At 44.9% G+C, this 21,343-nt stretch overlaps 1 protein-coding gene across 11 annotated transcripts in view; it reads left to right on the forward strand.

Annotated features, from left to right (window-relative positions):
- Positions 1-21,343, forward strand: part of ITPR1 (inositol 1,4,5-trisphosphate receptor type 1) — a 404,888-nt gene that overhangs the window by 263,338 nt on the left and 120,207 nt on the right. For all 11 annotated transcript variants that reach the window (XM_014585765.2, XM_027769774.1, XM_014585767.2 and 8 more), the window contains 2 exons: positions 1,399-1,531; positions 3,703-3,893. In XM_014585765.2, coding sequence (XP_014441251.1) covers positions 1,399-1,531; positions 3,703-3,893 — 324 coding nt within the window. The remainder of the gene's footprint in view (positions 1-1,398; positions 1,532-3,702; positions 3,894-21,343) is intronic.

Here is a 21,343-nt window from a genome sequence, read left to right on the forward strand (position 1 = left end):
GGAAAGAGTCCAGGGGAAATTCATGCAGCCTGCAACTTGTGGGATCGCACAGATTAGAAGGTGGTCTGAGAGTCCCTTTGGACCATGCCCGAAAGTGGGACCAGGATGAGAATAAATCCTGCCTGTGTGCGCTGGCTGGCTAGTGTCTCTAAGTATGAGAGAACACATCAAAATCAGCCATTTGGGGTTAGAGTTCTAAGAAAGAGTTGTTATACCCTCTTCTGGGTTCTTTGATATTTTAAAACCTTTTTATATACAAAAGGAATTTAAGTGGTGTTTGTTTATTTCTGTAGTTACTGGTATAGGATGCCTACACTGGCTAGAGAGACAGACAGACAGAGGGAAAGTGAGAAATCACCAGCCAGGGGGATGGCTGCACTGCAATCCCTTCTCCTCCATTCTCCTTCAGGATTTTGGGCACGTCTGCACACATACCCATTACAGTTTTCAAGCCATCAGGTCCAGGACTCAAATCACACAGCCGGCCTTGTGGGATCCAGTGCTTTAACCACGCTACCTGCTGGGCCCCAGTTGAAGAGTTTTGACCACTCCACTTCATAAGAGGGCTTCAGCAGCTATCATTTCGTGCCCCTTCTTATCTCATTTATACCCCTCTTCACTTCCCTTTCTTCCACGTTATTTTAAATCAAATTCCAGACATAATACTGCCGAATTCATGGTATTCATTTTTGATTGGCCTATTTGGTATCTGTCACTAATTTACTTCCTAGAGCATTGTTTTTTCTTCATCATTAGTTATCTTTGTAATAAATTCTGATTTTTTTCTTTATTATATCATAATATTGACTTACACTCTATTACTCTGCTATCTTTATATTTTCTTAGCACTCTGGAAATAAATACTATGGTAGGAGACAACATTTTTTTACTGCCTTGTGGAAACTGACCTGTAAAAATTTCAATTTGTCCAACTTCTGTCAGCTTACATACTCCCAAGGGATTTGGGGAATTTAAAGTAGATTGATTATATACGTGGAATCATTGTACATCACTGCAGCTTGTGAAATGGATTTCCCAACATGAATACACTTCACACCAGTCCAGTTGAATATATCATTTGTTTATTTTTGTTAAAGTTAGTTGCCCTTCACAATTATTGTTCTGTCATTCACTATGTGAGAGAGGGTACCTCAGACATTTAATATTCTAGATTGCTACCTTGAAAGAAATTCTTGTTCCCTGAGAAAATATTTAAGCTAACTTCAGTTTCCAAATGCTTTTTATTAATAATTTATTTTTTTTCACTGAGTAAAACTGGGCCAGTTAGAGCCGAGTACTCCCTTTGTTTTGTTTTTGTTTTTGTTTTTGTTTTGAATTTTAGTCTGTCAGTTATGCATTCAATTCAGAACTTGATTCCATTATCCTGTTTGAATTAAGGGTGAGGCGCTCAGGCAAATTTTGGTCAACCGTTACTATGGAAACATCAGACCTTCAGGAAGAAGAGAGAGTCTTACCAGCTTTGGCAACGGCCCGCTGTCACCAGGAGGACCCAGCAAGCCTGGGGGAGGAGGTAGGCCGTGTGGTGTGCTTTTAGCTTCATGTGTGAATCAGGCATGTCACATGATGGCTGCATGCTTTTCCTTAAGAGGTTGAAACTCAATGATGTCCATTGCTAGTATATTTTTTAGCAACTTGTTTGGTCTTTGGTCTACCATCACACAAGATGCCTAAGCATATTTCCTTATAAAACAGTGTTTCCTTGCATTGAGATAATACCTAAGCATTTACCCCTCTTTCCCATTCAGTGATGCTCTTGGTAATATTTGAATGATTCGGAGAACTCAACTTTATTGAACATTTTTCTCTGGCCATTCGTACTCATGTCTTGCCATAAAATGATGAGAATCTCGGCAGCTGGGGAGGTCAAGCTACCATTTATTATGCACTCACTGAGAGCCAGGGGCTTCCCAAGCAACTTTGCATTATTTATGTCATGTTCTCCTCAAAGATACCCCTCCTGTGGAAGCTTACTGTTCTTATCCCAGCTAAACAGAGGAAATGGAAGCTTGTTAGTGACCAGTCTGTAACTCTTACAGGAGTTTACAAAAAAAGGAAAAAAAGGAAAAAAAAATTCTGTACAGAAGTTCTTAAAGGCAAACTGTCAGTGTTTCAAATCATTTTAAAGCACAATTATAAATAGAAGTTGCAAAACCATTGAATTCAATATTGGGTCCTACCAGTTCGGGTTTTGCCGAGAGTTAGTAACTCATTGCTCCAAGCACAAATGTGAGTTGTTTTATTCATCTTATAATGATTACTGGGACAGCTTTTGATCCCCCGTGGGTTCCATGCATAGCCCAGAAATACTCTGTGTTTAGTTAATTTATCCTAGCAACTTCAAGGGAGGGAGCTTGGATTTCTCACCAGATAAAAACTTGAACATATCTGCTGGGTTTCATGGGATTTTGTAGGCTTTGGCAAAGATGCAGTTCTCAGGGCATCCCACAGACAGGAACTCAGCTTGTCAAATAACAAATCCCTAGTGATCCTCATGCAGAAGTTCCTCATACAACATCTCAAAATTATTTGCTTTCTGTAGTGGGGCCATTCAGCAAATACGTGAGGCCCTTGAGGGACATCACAAGGGGATTTGAAAATGCAGCAAGACAGATCTGACTTTGAGAAGCTGCAGGAGAGAAGATGGTCTACCAAAGGAGGGAGTCAAGGGCATAACAGCAGGAAGGAGGTGGCATTTGCATTAAGCTTTGCAAGGAAGGACTGGTAGATAATTTTTCTCTTTCTGAAACTGATGAACCCATTGCTCCATACAGTAATATTATGGTCATTGCCAATACTGTAAGGCAAGTTCTTAAATACATACTTTTTAAGTGCAATGGGAATTCATTTGACTCAATGGCATAAACCCTTTCTTAGTCAGTGTATTCATCTCATCTGAAAGTCAGTTTTGTTCCCTGCCTCCCAACTCCTGGCTTCATGCCAAGTGCAGAGTATATAGTTGTTGAATGAGTGAATGAATAGGTAACTCATATGAAAGGATGAGTTTGTGGTTAGGGTGGGTTTATTAAAAAGCAGGCTAAAGGGATTGTGTTTCCAAAGGAGTGTTTAAGTGTTTCTTAAACTCAAACCAATTCTTAATAATTCTGTCCCCTAGTCATTGTTTGTTTATGTTTTTGCCATAGGGTACATGTGCTTACCAGAGAGAGATAGAAAGAGGGAAAGTGAGAAATCACCCCACAACAGGACAGCACAATACCTTCTCCTCCATTCTCCTGGAATTTGGGACAGATACACACACATACACACACACACACCCAGCATAAGTTTCAAGCTGCCAGGCCCAGGACTCAAACCACGGTCAACCATGTGGGAGTTCAGTGCCTTAAGTACTACACTATCTGCTGGTCCCCTCAAGGCATCGTACTTTAAGGGAAAGTCTTGGCTAGTTGACTTTGGACCATTCGCTAAAATCTATCCTCCTTCCTTTATTTACCTGCCTGAGTTCAAATATTATCTCTGCTATGTAGAAGCTGAGTGTCCTTGACCAAGGGACTTCATAATCAGTGCCAATAATCAGCACCTTCTTTGAGGGGCTGTTAACAGGTTCAGAAGAGATCATTCAGGTAATGTATGCTTTCCATGAAGGGTCAGTGCATAGCAAGCATGCAAGAAATGTTAACTGCCCTCAATGTGCTTAATAAAAAGAGTGTTCTGTCTTCCCAGGGGGAGGTTCTGGATCCAGCTCTATGAGCCGGGGTGAGATGAGCCTGGCTGAGGTTCAGTGTCACCTTGACAAGGAAGGGGCCTCCAATCTGGTGATCGACCTCATAATGAACGCGTCCAGTGACCGAGTGTTCCATGAAAGCATTCTCCTGGCCATCGCCCTGCTGGAAGGAGGGAACACCACTATACAGGTAGGAAGGCGGCAGGTCACTGGCATGGTGTCCCTGTGGGCCGGAGAATCTGTTCTGGGAACCAGATTTCTAGGTGGTGGCAGGCTTGCATGAATGACAGCTCATTCGTAAAGCACACTATTCTGTTTTTCTGAACAGCTAATTCTCTTGATGTCTCGGTATGATCACTCAGTCATAAATCAGATGCGTTTCCAGAACACAAGTTACATTTGAAAATTGCTGAAAGGCTGAGGATGTGAAAAATAAATTGAACCCGGGATCTGGGTCATAGTAGGTACTCTATAAACATTTGTTATGAATGAATGATGGAATGAAGTTCATTTATAGTTTTTGTTGGTGTTTGTTGTAAGTGATTGCCATAGGGCACAGGCACTTGCTGGAGAGAAACAGAGAGAGAGAGAGAAAGTGAGAAATCATTCCCCTGAGGGGAGGATGGCCATGCCACAATCCCTTCCGTCCATTTTCCTCTTGGGATTTTGGGCATGCACACACATGCACTGGCATTATTTTCAAGGCACTGAGTCCGGGACTCAAACTACAGTCTGCCTAGTGGGAATCCAGTGCCTTAACCACCACTCCACCCCTGACGGCCCCACTTACAGGCTTTTAAAACTATGCCGTTCCCTTCCTTTCTTCATCCATGACAGCATGTGTATGTGCACATGAAAACAGCAGGACAGGGAACACTTTCTGTAGGATCTGGTCACACCGTGATCCCTTTCTCCAGTTCCCCAGCTGCCTGGGCCTGGGCCTCTGGTGCTTCTACCCGACATGTCCCGGGCTGACGGGACTGGGTGCTTAAAGCACAGTGGCCACGAGGGATTGAGCATCTCTTGAGTATCACTTCATTTCCTTGCCACAGAACTGGCCCTATTTATGGTTTTTATCTAAGATTAAAGGAGGTTCCATGAGATGACTAGAAGGGACTATGTGTGTTTTTTAGAAGATGTAGTTACAGCAGTTGCTCACTATAAATTTCTCTGCCCAATAACTGAAAGTTTAATAAAACCAAACCAGTTTGAACTAATAGGAACTACCTGAGAAAAGCCAGGCTAGGTTAGTCACAGATGAGTAGATGATTTTTTGGATAGCTAGGTATGGTATGTATTTAAATACAGTAATAAAAACTAGAATTTTGATAGAAGTTCTTAAGTTGTTTTAATGAGCTTTAATAATGCATAAATAACATAACTTTTATGTAAAGGGTATTTCAAATGATTCCTTTGAATATTTTTATTATCTCTTTTATGCATTCTTCCTTTGTGCTCTCCGAAGAAAGATTTCTCATGAGTGTGTGTGTGTGTACATGCCTGCACATACACATACCGAGACATAATTCACATACCATAAAATTCACCCTGAAATATAAATTCATATTTGACCTGACATATTCTTGGCCTTGAATTGAAATCCAGAACCTGGATTAATGAAGTTTTGATGCTTTGAGCAAATTAAAAGGCGTTTCTTCCTGTGGGTGAATGCGCCCCAGGCCAGGGCACCTGGGTTGGCAAGTGCAGCACAGTTAGGATTCAGCCACTGCTAGCTCTTCCCACAGGCACCCTCCTGCCCTGCACAGCCTGTACAGCTGACTGAGCTGGCAGCCCTTTCCTCACGCCCTGCAATCACCACTTGCCCCCTCACACACTTTTGAAGTTCGTTACTATGGATTGCACTAGGTTGACATGAATGACAATGCGTTAGTCACCTCTGCCGATGGCAAAGTCCACTGCATGTCTGAGCTGTTTGATGGGCATGGGAGTCGCAAAATGCTGGGGTTGCTATTTGATTTTGTCTCATGAGTGTGGGTGGGTCCAGTGTCCTCCTCAACTGGGATGTTGTCCACCCACAGGGGTGATCTCGGTGTCTGGGTACACATGGTGGGATGGAAGTGGTCCTGAAATGCTCCTTGTCTGTGAACCCACAAGTCTTAGGTCTGTTTAACTAAATATTTATTGAGGACTTCTGTGTACGTGTTGCTGTACACAGTGAGAAATCGCCCCACCCAGAGGGCCTCCCCCCAGGGGGGCTCCAGGCAATGATTTCCAGGCATTGAAACTAGTCAGTCTATGGGAATTTTCTCCAGGCATTTCCAAGTTGAAAAATGAGGGCAGCATGGTGTGTTTTTAACTAATCAGTCTATTCAGTTGGAAGGATCACCTATCTATTTCATTCTGAGATTAGATCTCTATGAGTTTTATTTCTCACACCAGTATCTTTTCTGTAGTTGAATGGTGTCGATAGTAGATGATAGGTTTGTTTTCTACCAGCCAAATAAGAAGTGGGAAAACTGTAGATCATTCTCTCCATTCTCCAATTTTCTTAAGCTTTACTAATTTGAGAAATCCCAGAATTCCAGAAGGTTAGTCTTCAAGAAATTGAATATCTCATCAGGATATGTGCAAAGGCACATAGGAAGCTCCATCTCAAGAATAACATCTACTGCCATCAGAGAATTAGAATGATACTTGGAACAGCCAGAGGAGTGACATCTATGTGAGGAGTTTGTGAGAGTTTACTTGTCTTGGGTGAAATGGGCCTGAAGTGTGGGTGTAAATCTGGGGGATAGAACTTGAGCTAGGAGCTGGGTCCTGTGAGACTTGGTCGTACTCCCTGGAAGGAAGATGTGAGAGCAATGGTTATGTTCAAAGAGTAGGCGTTAGGTGTTTCTGGAGGAGGAGCACCGTGTCAGAGAGCTGAGAAGGGCTGGGTTGGATGTCGGGGTTTGTATATAGTAGCAGCATAGCCCTCCATGGGCCTTGGAGCTGTAATGTGTAAGACTATTCGTCTCCCTCTGTAGGATAGATAAAATTTAAAAGGACAGTCCAGAAAGAGCAGTCTAATGATTATAAAAGGTAATTAGCAAAGGCCAGATGGTACATTGGTAACTTAACTGGACCCACATGAGAAGGTTCTGGGTTGGCATCCTGGGACCTCCTTCTATACACTGAGTACGTGTATGTGCCCATAGGGCTGGTTGGGGGTAGATCAGGGCATGAAGATCCAACTGGGGCACTCTCTCTCCCTCTCTTTTCCTCTCTCATGAAAGAAATAAATATTTCAACCTAAAAAAAAGTTAATTAGCAATTTAGGGAAGAGCTGATAAGAGCCAGAATTCAGAATGAATTTGTTATAGAAGGAGGGGCATGACTTGGGAAAAGACATGGTGTTTTCTAGGAGGGGCTTGGAGATCTCTTGGTGCAGGATATACATTCTGAATCTTCATGCAGGTGCTAAGGGTTTTTTTGGAGCGGTTTTTGCTATAGGGTGTGTCCACTTGCGAGAAAGACAGAGACAGAGAGATAGAAAGCGAGAAATCACCTCCCAGGGGGCATGGCCACACCTCACAATCCCTTCTCCTCCATTCTCCTCTCGGGATCTTGGGCATTCATGCACATGTGCCCAGTGTAAGTTTAAGCCACGGGGTCTGGGAATCGAACTGTGGTCGACTACTTGGCAGTCCAGCAACATAGCTATTACACCAACTGCTGGTCCCCATGCGGGTGGTAGTTTTGAGTGTGCACATGCTCAAAACTCAGTCTTAGCCGACTGTTTACATTGGGTGCTTTGCTGTACCCAAGCGACACCTCAGTACAGAAAGAATGGGAAAGACAAGAGCCTGAACCTTCTTGGGACTAATGGAGAGAAAGTGAGGGACAGGGTGTCAGAAGTGGAAGACTTTGTCACTCCCTGCTTGAGATCATGTCTAGACCAAGGGACAATGATGAGATGTTGGCCAAAATGGCACCTGGATAAATGTGGGGAAGGGAAGGCCAATGGTCCCAGGTAGCTTCGGAAGCTTCCTGTCTGAATGGAACCATTAACTAAGATGTGAAGAAGCGTGGGTGGCTCGTGGGGCTGGGGCACCAACATGTGAGGCTCACTGACAAGGGACCATGTTTTTCCGTGTGCCCCTGATGGTGACAGCAAGGCACACAGAAGCAGTTTTCCTTCAAGTTCTTTATAATGTAAAAATAATCAGGAATATTCACCTCATATTTTCACACATTTGTTACTCATATGCTCAGGCTTCAGATGACTGCCACAGTGGGGTTACAGGGGTTCAGCCGCCTGGGAGTGGACATGCTTCCTCTTGAGGGAGCCAGGGCAGGCTGGGATGTGGTGGCCTGTGGGTCATTTGCCAGGATGGGAGGGACTGGCCCTGGAGGAGCCCAGAGACCCTCTTTCACTTTCTTTCCACCTTCTGTGAACCCTGAGTGGTGGAGGTTGTGGGGTGGGTGGGCAGTCTGCCCCTTGCCTCATAGGCTTATGGTTCCAGGAAAGTTTCTTCGAGCCTGAAGTCAAATTATGAGATTCCTGTTGGCCCCAAGCTTCTCTTTCTCTGGAGAAAATGATGTGGAACTCGGGTTGTGTCTGGGGCCAATTAAGGACAGAACCCTGACGTCTCGGGGGGAGTGATTCAGAGTTTAGCATTGCTGTAGAGGAGCTGGTTCAAAGTAGAAAATGACCAGCTGGGACGTTCGTCTGACGGGGGCTCAGACTGCCGTGGTGGCTATTAATGATTGCTGAAATGCATTCACCCATGAAGACGGAGTCAGCTGCAACTGGAGCTCTCTGCCCTTTGTCACTTCCTGTTCAGCCTGACACACATGGTCTCAGGAAGGGAAACAGAGCTGTGGTCAGGTGGGCTTCCTGAGATTTGCATTTCTCATGACAAGGGTTAGAAAGGGCCACTGCAGGGAAGCAGGCAGGCTGCACAGTTTCAGGGCTGTGTATGTGTCACCTGCCCAAGGATAGGGCTCCAAAAGAGCTGTCATGTGTGGGAACACCTCCTTCCAGGATTTGGAGTGTGTTTCACATGGAGAAGAGAAGACCTGCTGTCTTTTCCAGTTTGTGGAGATTAGGGAAGTTATCCTATGTCCCCATGTCTACCAAGGGGTCCCTTGCATATTGGAATCAGCATATTTGAGCAGTCATTAGCTATTTTTCCCAGAGAGTCTTAAGAATCTAGTAGCATCTTGGGACCAACAGGTGGCATAATAGTTATGTCTCTAGACTCCCACCTAGTCATCTGTGGTTCAAGTCCTGGACCCAGCGGCTTAAAATTCACACTGGGTGTGTGTGCCTAAGATCCCGAGAGGATAATGGAGAAGAGATTACAGTGTGACCATCCCCTGGGGAATGATTTCTAGCTTTCTGTCTCTCTGTTTCTTTAGTGAGTGCATGTGCCCTATAGTAAAGAAATCTCTCTTAACCAAAAAAAATCTAGTAGATCAGGCAGCAGGTTTCATTTCTAAAGTCTTTCTTAATTTCTGAAAGTAATTATTAAAAGTAATGTTGGGGAAGCTGGATGGTGACACAGCGGTTATTAGGTGACACTCTGCAAGGCTGACACACATGGGAAGGTTCTGGGTACGCTCATGCTTTGATCCAGGGATTCGTAGGGTAGGGTGAATTGTGTCATCAAAGCCTTGCTGGAGGTGCCATCTCTTTGTCTGTTGTTTCTTGTTCATGGAAGAAAGAAAGAAACTTAAAAAAAAAAAATGGTGAATGGATAAACCAAATATAATATATCTATGTAACGGATTACTGCTCAGCAATAAAAAAGGAAGAAGCTATTGACAAATGGGATAGCTCGGATTCATCTCAAGGCATTATGTTAAATGAAAGAAGCCAGTCTCAAAAGGTGGCATGTTGCATGGTTCTGCTTATGTGACATTTCAAAGGATAAAAGCTCTGGTAATGGAGGATACATCAGCATTTGCCGGGGTTAGGGATAAGAGAGAATTTGACTACAAGTGAATGGTACAAGGGAGTATTTGGGTGGTGAAAATGTTGTGCATCTTGCTGGCAGTGGTGGCAATCACATGAATCTACATGTGTGTAAAAATTCACATACCTGTACACCAGAGAAGTCAGTTTTACTGTATAGTAACTGTAGAATTTAAAAATAGGGGGATCAGCAGGTGACGTAATGGCTACATTGTTGGACTCCTACTTGGCCAACGACAGTTCAAGTCCCAAAACCCGGAGGCTTGAAACTCATGTCGGGTGCATGTGTGTGCATGCCCAAAATCCCAAGAGAAAAATGGAGGAGAAGGGACTGTGGTATAGCCATGCCCCCTGGCAGGTGATTTCTCACTTTCTGTCTTTCTGTCTGTCTCTGTCTCTCCAGCGAGCACACACACCCTGTAGCAAAAATCTCTCTTTAAAATAAATAGCAACATGATGATGATAACCAACATTTGCCAAGCACTTACCATGTGCAGAATTATGCATAAGTGGTTTTCATGCATTATCCCCTTTAATCTTCATGCCCTCACTATGAGGTAGATGAAGTGCTTATCCCTTTTTATTAATTAGGAAATGAAAACTCAGAATAGTTAAGAAACTTGCTCTAAGCCATACAACCAATAAGTAGTAGAGTAGCCTGGCTACCCAGATGACTCCTTGCCCTTAATGGCTGTATTCTTCAGGAGAGTCTGAGGAAGAATGGTAGGTGCTTTAGAAAGGAGAATAATTTGGCACTTTCTTACAAGGCAAATGCTTGTCATATCCAACGAGAGAGATACAGGTAGTTTGGAGGTGGGATCATGACTGCAGAGCTCAGTAAAGAAGACAGATGTAACCCATGTCCAATTTCTGCACTGTTCATGAAGTCCTTTTACTAAGATACCTCATTTGGGTTTCCCACTTGCCCATGAGCTACATTGGGCAAACATTATTACCATTAAAGAAGAGAAAACAGAATCTCATGGAGGTTATAACTTAAAGCTATGAAGTCAAACAAAACCCGTGATAAGCATTTCATATTTCTCCCTGTGCCCCTTTTCAGTGGTCTGTACTAAGTTAATAACCACCTCAAAACCGAAGGGCTGAAAGCAATGGCTATTTTGATGCCTGTCATGATCTAGGGGCTTGGGCTTAGCTGGGTGGTTCTTTGGCTCTATGTGGTCTTCCCTGGGATTGCAGTCATCAGGGGCTTGGTTGGGCTGGAATGGCCTAGATTGCCACTTGTATGGCTGTGTGATATTCTGGCTCTCAGCTGGGGTTGCTGCCTGGAAAGCTTTGGTTCTACAGGTGGTTTGGGCTTCTCACAGCATAGTGCCTGGGTTCTGAGAACTAGTGTTTCAAGAAGCAGGAAGTAGAAGTACCAGTTTTCTTTTTTAAAAGCTTGGGTTTAGGAGTCTTAGAATGACACTTCTATCACTTTCTGGTGGTCCAGGCCAATCACTGGGGCAGTCCAGTTTCAAAGGGAAGAGAAAAAACATTCTACCACTTGTGAGGATGGCATGTGTATATGTGGTGAGAGAGAATTTGGGGGCGACCTTTGGGACTTGCTCCCCATTCTCATATCCTTATAATTGACTGAGCACCTATCATGGGTCATTCAGGCCCTGAGGAAGATGTCATGGCAGCAGAGAAGGGAGGCATGATGGTCTTGGCAGTCTGGTTCTCCCTAGAATCTCAGTTCCTTCTTTGTAAAAGTATTGATTTACGTACTTCCCTTTTGGACACTGTGAAAATTCTGCCCTGTCTCAAGGATAAAGTCACCAGGACCTTCACTCTCCAAAAGTTCTGGATTTCATTGGCCAGACCACAGAGGATTAAATTTATGGTAATCTGAAAATAAGGGCATAGTATGCTTGCTAGCACCCTTGCTGGGAGTGTTCGCTCTCTTACTCTGAAACTCTGTCATCTGTCACATTACCACCTAAAATTCTGGAATGTCTGGAAGCAAAATTGAGGCTGGTTCCCTGTCTATTATAATGGGCTTCTCGGGACAGTGTTCCCAAATCTTCCAGCATCTTCTGTCCCTACCCTGGCTTCTCTGATGGTGGCAACCTGTGAGGACTGAACTTACCTTCGAGACTTGTCCCACCAGGGTGCTCTCAGAGCAACTCAGCCTTCATGTCAAGCCCCTCTGCTCACAGGAGCTGAGCAATGGTCCCACAGCCCTTGGATTCTCCAAAAACAGGAGACACATTGTCAGACAACAGGATCAAGCTTGTCTTGGAGAGTACTTCCTGCTTGCTTGCTTCCCACCCTGATGCCACCCTCTTCCTGCCAGCCCCCAGAAGGAATATTTCCTTTCTGCTTGATGTTTTGTAGCAAGTGGGAAACTATAAAATAAGCATTTGCTTATGAATTAATTTTTGGCACACCCAGGGCTCAGCAAGCCTCACAGCACTTACATATCCGTCCTTCGAATCCTTGCCAATTCCCGTGTTCCTCCTCCTGAGACGTTCCCACCAGCACCCGGCGGAAGTTCCCTCCGCTTCCTCTCCTTTGTGGGAGCTGTCGACAGGGGCTGGCCCTACCTGCAGGAAAGGAGAGTGGACCTTTAAATAGATCTAATTTTTCTGATTTGTGGGATTTATTTTGGTGTTTTTGTTTGTTTGTTGTTTTGTTTTGTTTTTAGCAAATGCAGATGTTTTAGGCTACAAGGAGTCTTCCTAATAAAATTGATGGAAAAGTGGAATTCATGTATGAATTTATTTGGGTGCCAAAAATTTTCAAAATCCTCGCAGTTTTATTTTTTATGTGGTGTATTTTGTATGAACTTTATGAAGAGCCCTTATATGTGTGCCCCATGTCCAGAGAGAACCTATATAGACAAATGAAAAGGATTTAAAAAAAAATATTTTTTTTTAATCCTTGCTTCCGGTGACAGAAGCACAGTAACTTATGTATCAAGTGGCTGCCCACAGCCATTCCTCTGCCAAAGTCTAGGCTACAGACACACCCGAAAAGGCTTTCTTCTCTGCACGTACACAGCTCGAGGTGGAAAATGTGAGAAGCGCTCCGTCAGGAAGCAGGCTGCACATTCAAGCAAGAGAAAAATCCCTGGTTCATGGGGCCTTGCCCTGATGGCACTCTTACTTTTTGAAATTGGCTTAAGAAATCAGCCCCAGAGTCAGCATCCGATAGGGAATCTTTACCCTTCACCACAGAACGTGCTGGGGAGGAAGACATTGGCTTGGCGACCTCTGACCCAGGACAGCAGAGAGGAGAGCAGAAAAAGCAGTCTCCTTGGGCTCTGCTGGGAACGGAGGGCCAGTCTGTGAGGACAGCCAGCCTGGATTTGACAGGCTAGTCACCCCGAGGGGGAAGAAAAGATTGGTGTGTGAGCCAGTTACGTAAATGGGTGTTGTTTTTGGCAGGGAAGTCAGAAATGAGTCACTTCTGAGTGGTGTTTTCTAACCTCAGGTTTCATCCATGTGGGAAAGGGGCGTAGCTGGCAGGAGGGTCAGAGGGCAGTGCTGTCCCTGGCACGCGGGACTTTGGGAGCTTCTGGTGTAGGAGAGAGAGGACCGCAGCTGGGCTGTCTGAGGCTGGGTTCCTCCCAGGCTCTGCCCTTAGCTGAAGCTGTGGAGGGATCTGTCAGTGAGGAGGCCCTTGCCTGGCTCAAGGATCGGTACAGGCACCACCTCTTTTGGGCACTGGCTGTCCTTTGGGAAGTGGTGGCATGAAGGTTGGGACTCTGGGATGACACCGTCTAGGAGGAGAGGCTGTCCTGTAAAGGAACTGAGCCTTCTGACTGGAAGGCTTGCATTGGACTCTGGGTCTGCCTCTGCCGGCCTTGGATGACCTTGGATTTTCTTTTCTTCTTTTTTTTTTTTTGGAGAGGTTTTTGCTATAGGGCACATGTGCTCACCAGACAGATAGAGAGAGACAGAGAGATAGAAAGTGAGAAATCACCCCCCGGGGGGATGGCCACGCTGCAATCCCTTCTCCTCCATTCTCCTCTCGGGATCTTGGGCACGCACGCACACGCGCCCGGCGTGAGTTTAAGCTATCGGGTCCCGGACTCGAACCGCGGTCAACTACATGGGAGTCCAGCGACATAGCCATTACGCTAACTGCTGATCCCGACCTTGGATTTCTTAGGACCACATTGGAAGTCAGTTTGCTTGTCTGTGGAATGAGGCTTAGAGAAGCCTAGGCTCTTCGCTATCAGCAGAGGGCATCAGACAGAACAGGGGAGTAAAGGCAGCGCCCAGTGCAGCTACAGAGCTGCTGCCACGCCGTGGATTTCCTGGAGTGGGGAAGTGCAGGGCTTCAGGCCCCATCCCCACCATGCCCTCCTCAGCCCTTCACACCTCTCAGACTAATACTCGTCCTGCCCTGGAGGGCGGGATGGTGACAGCCCCTGCCCAGGGCTCCTGGGACAGTTAAATAAGATGACTCATAGACAGGCCTCATGTGGCGTCTGGCTCATGTGAAGACCTTAAGAGGTGGCATTTCTTGCTTTTATTAATTAACATATTTTATTTTTTACACAGACTTCACTTTCTTTGTATTCTACCCAGAGTCCTACTTCTGATGTTTTGTTTTTGTGTAGTGGTTTATGAGCCAGCAGGCCTGGGGGTTGCCCTGTTTTATGTTTTCACACTCAATTACCCAAGTCCTTCTGATGGTCTGTATATTACAAGCAATTTAAAAAGTCCAGAGGGCTTGGAGACTTCACTGCCGTCAGTCCAAGTCACTTGCACTGAGAGAGATTCTGGATGAAGCAGGAAACAGAAGGTGTTTCCATGCAGTCAGCCTTGTGGGATCCAGTCACTTCTTTGTGGTTTAAAATGCTCCCTGAACCAGGCCATTGTCCTTTCCTCCCTTCTCTTCCTTTCTCCTCCTCCTTTTTAAAAATAATAATAATAATAATAATAATGCCTTTGACATAGTACCTTACTTGTCCTCTGCATTTCCAGGAAATGTGTCATTGAACAAGCGTCTTTTAGGGTTAGTGGCCTAAATGCAGGTTTAAAGGTGGAATTTCAAAGTAGTTGCCATTCTTGGGCATATCAGACTGGAGCAAACCATCCAGCAAAGGGAAATGACAGTTCCCATAGCTCTGTCTTGGTCGTTGTTCACGAAGCGCTTCCGGAAGGGTGGACATTAGGTAATGCGTGGACGTACTGGCATTCAGTTTTGCAGTTCAGACAAGAAATTGTCTCAAGAACTGTTGACCTTATTCATCTGTGACTCCTTCCTAGCTTGACTTTAAGCAGCACAATTCCACTGAGGTGGTCTCAGGAAAGGGTTCACCCTGGCCCGTGCTTCTAGATGAATTGAAGATTCAGTATCATTTCTCTTCTTTCCTGAGAGAAAAGCCAGTAATAGAACAGAAGCAGACAATCACATAGATTTGTGCTCCTGGCCTTCCATGGAGAGGATAGCAGTCGTTAGCACCCAACAGGGAAGGGTAGACCTTGGCAACCTTCCTTCTTGCAATGCCTCTAGGAACTTAGTTTTTAAAGGGAAATATCTTTGAAGGAAACCTCAGACCTTCCATCTCCAAAATTTATAGAGCAGGAAAAAAAAAATGTGAGAGAAGACTTGGAAATATTGATAGTTGTAAATTTTATTTTATTTTAGTCCATTGAGTTTTATTTTATCGTTTTATTTTAGTCTGTTGAATCCACAACAAGCTCAAATTTTCTTTTCTTTCTACATGTGTAGTAGAAGGTCTATGTTCTTTCTAACATTCCTTGGTGACTTTGCCTCTTGTGAGCTTCCAAGGTGACAAAGATTCTCCTTTATTGTCTTGTGTTATATTCTGAAATGGGTAGACAGTGACCCTTAGGCCAAATCCAGCCAGTCATTAGTTTTTGTAAATAAAATTTATTTTGTTCAGTTTTGCCAGAGGGTGGGTATGCTCACCAGAAAGAGGTAAGTTAGAGGGTGACAAGAGAGAGAGAAAGCACTCTCTCTTGGGGAATGGTCACACTACAATCCCCTCTCCTCCATTTCTCCCTTTCCTCAGGATTCTGGGTACGTGTATACACACACCAAGTGAGTCTCTCAAGCTTCTGGCTCTGGGACTTGAACCACACAGTCAGCCATGTGGTATCTAGCTGCTCCAACCACCGCACCACTGGCTGGCCCTACAAAGAAAGTTGTGTTAGAAGCCAACTACACTTACTTCATTAGTATTGTCTGTGGCTGCCCTCATGTTACAAGGATAGAGTTGAGTAGTTGCAACAGAGACTGTGTGGCCCTTGAGACCTAAAATATTTATCAGTTGGTCCTTTAGAAAATTGCTTGCTACCCCCAGGTTTGTTTAATCTTAAACTGCATAAGGAAAAAAAAAAAAAAACCATGGCTTTTCCTCTTTTGTGTTCCTCACCCCTTGGTACAGCAACTAAAGGTTTTAAGTACAGGGACCAGCAGTTGGCGTAATGGCTATGTTGCTGGACTGCTATGTAGTCAACTGTGGTTCAAGTCCTAGACCCAGTGGCTTAAACTCAAGCCAGGCGCATGAGCATGTGTGCCCAAGATCCTGAGAGGAGAATGGAGAAGAAAGGATTGTGGCATAGCCATCTGCCCTGGGAGTGGGGGGGATTTCTCATTTTCTGTCTCTCTGTCTCTCTCTTTTTCTGGCAAGTGCATGCTCCCTACAGCAAAAATCTCTCAAAAAAATATTTTTAATTAAAAGTTTTAAGTACATACTCACCAGATGAGCAATATCCGAAGTCCTAAGATATTTTATCTACTCAGCTAATAAACAGGGATTCAGGAAAAGAGGTTTTTGTTTGTTTGTTTTGCATTTTGTGTGTGTGGAAGGGAGAAGCAGACAAGATTATGTTTTAGGAAACGTTTTTCTTCCTAGAGGTGATCTCCCCTTTCCCTTCACTGTCCTGAAATGTACTCAGCAACCACTTCTAAACTACCTTTCAGCTCAGATTTGGAAGGCAACCTAGGACTCATCACTCCTTGAGGAATTGTGTGTGGCTGGAGAGTCCAAACACCTGAGATTTCAGACTTCTGAGTTGTGAGCTCTCTCCTCCAGTCCTGCCCAAAAACATGGCAGTTGAAAGTTCATCACTTCCTCATGTCCTAACGTGGCGCTGCTTCTGCCTCTTCTACGAAGGTTTTCCCTGTGGTAAACATGGGGACTCCTCAGGGCATGTACAGCTAACCTTAAAATATCTGAAACATTGGAACCTTGTCTCCAGCCTGTTTATCTTCTTTTTCTACAAACTCCCTGGGTGATTTCATCTACTCCCAAGGCTTTTGGCTATTATATATGCCAACAGCTCCCAAGGGCCTAACTCCTAGTCTTCCGTCTTTGCTAATTTCTAGATTTCTGTTCAAATCTTCGTTAGACACTTTAGCCCATCCGAACTCTCAGCGTGGTGCTGGTTGCAGCGTCACCTCCCCTCCTCCACTCTGTTGGCCCTCTCGTATAACATCCATATCTTTGTCGATAGACTTAGCACCGCCAGCCTCATGTCCCCCTACCTAGAAACCTTGAATTGTCATTCCTTTTTTCCTTACTTTTCATCAGGGACTACTACCACGCTCATTCTCCTTCATAGTAATTGACCAGTTGGCGTTTGGTAGGACTAGAATGAACCAGATAGTTGGCTCTGTGATTTAAGTAACATGACTGAAGTGGCCCCACTGGGGATGAACGAGCTGGGATTTGTTAGAAGCACTACGATTCTAGAGCACATCCTCCTTACGGCCATGATAGACCAGTCAGGGGCGCTCTGAATCCTGAGCCTAACAGCCTTTCACTGGGATGACCGAGACAGCCTCTAAGGGACCTCCCTGCTCCTAGCTGTTTCTCCCTTCCACTGCTGTCAGTGTCCTGACCACCTCATGCCCTGTCTGCCTAGCCTTCCACAAGGCCCAGAATCTGATGAAATCCATCAGTGCCCCGTGTGATCAGCCCCGCCCAGATTTCTACACTCACCCTCATGCTCATTGTCCTGGTGCTGCACCTGCATGCTTGCCAGTCCCAGGCCAGGGACTCAGACGCCTTTGTTTGGTGTGGGATGTGCACGTTTCCACTTGGCCTGGCAGAGTCCCCAAGCCCTGACTCAAACGTCTTCTGCTCTGGAAGCTTCCTCTTGATCCCCGAGGCCCTGGTTGTGGTCGGTCTCCACCTCGGAGCTGTGCTTTATTTATGCTAGCGAGGATGGCACCTGAACTGGGGGGGTGTTGACGGCAAGCCCTGAGCAGGCAGAGACCAGGTCTGTCTTCCCCGTGAGGCTCCTAGAGAAGCCTCCACATGTGCTCAATGGAGGGTGCTACTCTGTTCGCGCTGGCTTCACGTGGATGATCCTGCTCTGTCGGTTCTGGGAACTCAGTGTGGATAGCCTTCAGCTCAGGGTGGCGCTTAAAACAGTACTTGCTCATGAATGCAGCTCTGGTTACTTTCTGGGTGTGTGTCTTACCTCTCCCAAGAGTGATTTCTTCCAGGGTCAACCTCCATCTGCTTCCCTAGCACTTGAGCTACTCCTGAGGGAATGGAAGTTCTGACCCTGCATGGCCAGTCTGCTATTTTAGCCTTCTTAACCCTTTCTGACTATAAACATGATGATGTGAAACATGAAAATATTTTTTAATGGTTATTACAATTTCAATGGGGTGTCTTACTTATTGGTGGAAGAGAGCGAAGTTTATCTGAACCCAAAAGAAATATTGGGTCATCAGAAAAGTCATGAATATTTTTCTATGTTTTTCTATGCAAAAATGCATCATGACTTTTCTGATGAGCCAATACAAAATGTCAATTTGAGGAAATACGTAGATGATGCCAGAGTTACCTACTAGGTTTACTTCTTCTTTTTCTTTTCTTTTTAAAAAGAATTATTTTATTATTATTATTCTTAATTTGACCAGAGAGAGACAGAGAGAGAAAGGGAAAATGAGAAAGCAAGCCGCCAGGTTCAGGACTCTAGCTGTGGTTGGCCATGTGGGAGTTCAGTACCTTAATCACTGCACCAACTGCCACCCTCCCCCCCCCTTCTTAATAATAACTGTGGATAACAGTAAGGGATACGAAACGCTGAGAGCTCATGTGGCAAGAACTAGACAAAGTCCCTTCTCTGTACAATCCCATTTACTCTTTGTGCTGATCCTATACTGCAGACCATGCTATGACCGCTTTGGCTCATGGGAAAAGGTGTGCTCTGAGAAGTGGAGTTATTTGCCCAGTCACGGAGCTAGCTGGTATCGAGTCAGGGTTAGCTTCCTGACAGAGCCTGGGTTCTTAGCCTTTGCACAATGCTGCCCCTTCTACGTGAAGCCTCCACCAGTTTTCCTTGCGCAGACCTGGCCCCCACCTGCACTTCAAGGACCTTGCTTTGTGTGCTGCTCAAATAGAAGCTTGTGGCTTCATGCATTTTGTTCTTCTCGGAAGGTAGCTCACGGTGGAGGGTACTGTACACTCCTGATGCATCTGAAGACAGCTCGGTTGGTCAGTGTGTTTGCTTTGTTTGTAAACTCAGCCCATGGATGACAGAGGAAGAAACTGTGAAAGACATTTCCTTTCAGACCTGACATCTATTTGCCACATAAAAATTGCCGTGCGGGCTGCTTCACCTCAGTAAGTTCCAAGGTCCTGGGTCTATGAAAGTTAACGACAAGCAGACTGCTCTACATAACGTCCTGTCTCTGGAAATTGAGGGCAGCTTATTTAATTAGGGCTCTTAGAAAAGGTGGATCCTGTTACGAACAATTTTTGTTTTCTTCTTGCATTTAAAGAGGCATATGTTCTTCGGCATAATGTGAGGCTTGTTAGATCTCAGCGTTTGCCCGTTTTGCACAAAGAAGTTAACTGCACCAGATTCTCCCGGTATTTGGGTCTTTGCTGGGGAAGAATATTCCTTTTGGGGGGAAGGGAAAGGAAGGAGGGGACTTCTCACCTTTGTGAAGCACTCACCACTGTGCCATCGTTTAGTTTATCTGGACTACGTGGGGTAACTCTGTTTACAGAAGAAGAGACTGTGTCTCTCAGCAAAGCTATGAGCCTTGCCCGAGATCACCTTGTAGCAAGGCTGGAATTAGAACCCAGGTCTCTCCCCTTCAAAAATCTCTCAACTCTCCACCATGCTAGACAGCCTGTAAGTTAAATGGATCCAGCATGAAGGATCCTGGGTAGTGTTCTGTGTCCACTTTGGGGACTCTGTAGATGGAAGAACTGTGCCTCGGCACTGCTGGGGTGGAAGTAGGCTGCTCTGATAGTTTCATCTGGGAAGCAAGTAGGCCCTGTGGTTATCCAGTGCATTTTGAAGGTAGGCTTATGAACCTACACAGTGGAAGCACATTTAGTTTTAAAATAATGGCCAAGCTTTTCTGTAGCTTCTGTTGGTATTTTTCTTCTGAGTAGCTTTCTCTGGTCCAAAGTGACCTTGTCTTTGACATATGAAAGGCTCTTAGGTCATTTATGGTGGCATTTATGACATCATTTATGATGTTTCTTTGGCTGTTCTGGAATTTGTCTTCTGGGGGAGAGGGAAAACGAGGATGCACTGTGGTGGATGGTGGTTGCAAACCCCTCTACTATTTCCAGTCAGTGGATGTATGTGTGAGTTGTATGCCTGTCTTCTATTTACAAGAGGAAGTATCCCATTTAATTTTATTTTCACACCAAAAGCTCAAGTGTTAAGAGAACATGGTGTTTTAACACTCCCTCGGTTATCAGCTGTGGAGCGGAGGTTGTATATTGTCACATACAGTGTTCAGAGTATATTTCTACATTTGTTACCTGGCAACATTGCTGCATTGGGACATGGAGTCGTATTGGTTCCTTCCAGATCCTCACTGTTCAGATTGTAGACGGTAGAACTTGTTTCCCTCTGCAGGGATTTAGAAGAGGAGAAGGCACGAGACTAGTGGGGCTCGGTTGACAGATGAGCAGGTGCGTTTCAGCAACATGACCTAAGACTAGAGTCAGACAGGGGAGGTGGACCATTCTTGTTCCAGCAACAACGCCCTCAAACTCTCGGTCTGTCCCCTCACACATCAGTCCAGGGTTCATATTAGGTAACCTCAAGTGCTTAATATCTTCTCAAACACAAAGCAATGACAGTGTCTGATTCTGGTCATTTAATGACTCATTTTGACACTTTTAATACTATAATAGCAATCTCTCTAATACATGGGGTATCTCTCTCTCTCTCTCTCTCTTTTTTTTTCCTTTTTGCTGGAGGACACACATGCTCACGCACAAGGGAGAGAGGAAGAAAAAGCACCTCCCATGGGATGGGGAATGGTCATGCAATAATCCCTTTTCCTCCATCTTCCCCTGCTTTGGGGGTTTTGGGAATCCATGCACATGCACCTGGCATGTTTTTAAGCCACTGGCCCAGGACTCGTACTATGTGGTTGGACATGTAGAATTGCTTTAATCACCAGTACACAGGGCCCAGCCCAGATGGGGTACCTTTTAAATTTTTTCAAAGAATTATTTTATTTAACTTTATTTAGTCATCTCTTCATTTATTTATTTTAATTTGACCAGAGAGGAAGGGAAAGAGAGAGAGAGAAAGTGAGAAAACAAGCCACCCAGGTCTCGAACAGTGGTTAGCCATGTGGGAGTCCAGCACCCTTAACCACCATGCTACCTGCTGCCCCCAAAATGGGTACTTTTAAATCAGTAACATTTGGTATGCAGTTCCCTGTCTGAATTTTTGTGTTTTTGACCACCTACTAGTTCAGGTGAGAATGGGAATCCCACAGTAGGACTGGCAGGTGGC

Source organism: Tupaia chinensis, unplaced genomic scaffold, assembly GCF_000334495.1.
Source record: "Tupaia chinensis unplaced genomic scaffold, TupChi_1.0 Scaffold000089_1, whole genome shotgun sequence".
Taxonomy (NCBI): Eukaryota; Metazoa; Chordata; class Mammalia; order Scandentia; family Tupaiidae; genus Tupaia; species Tupaia belangeri.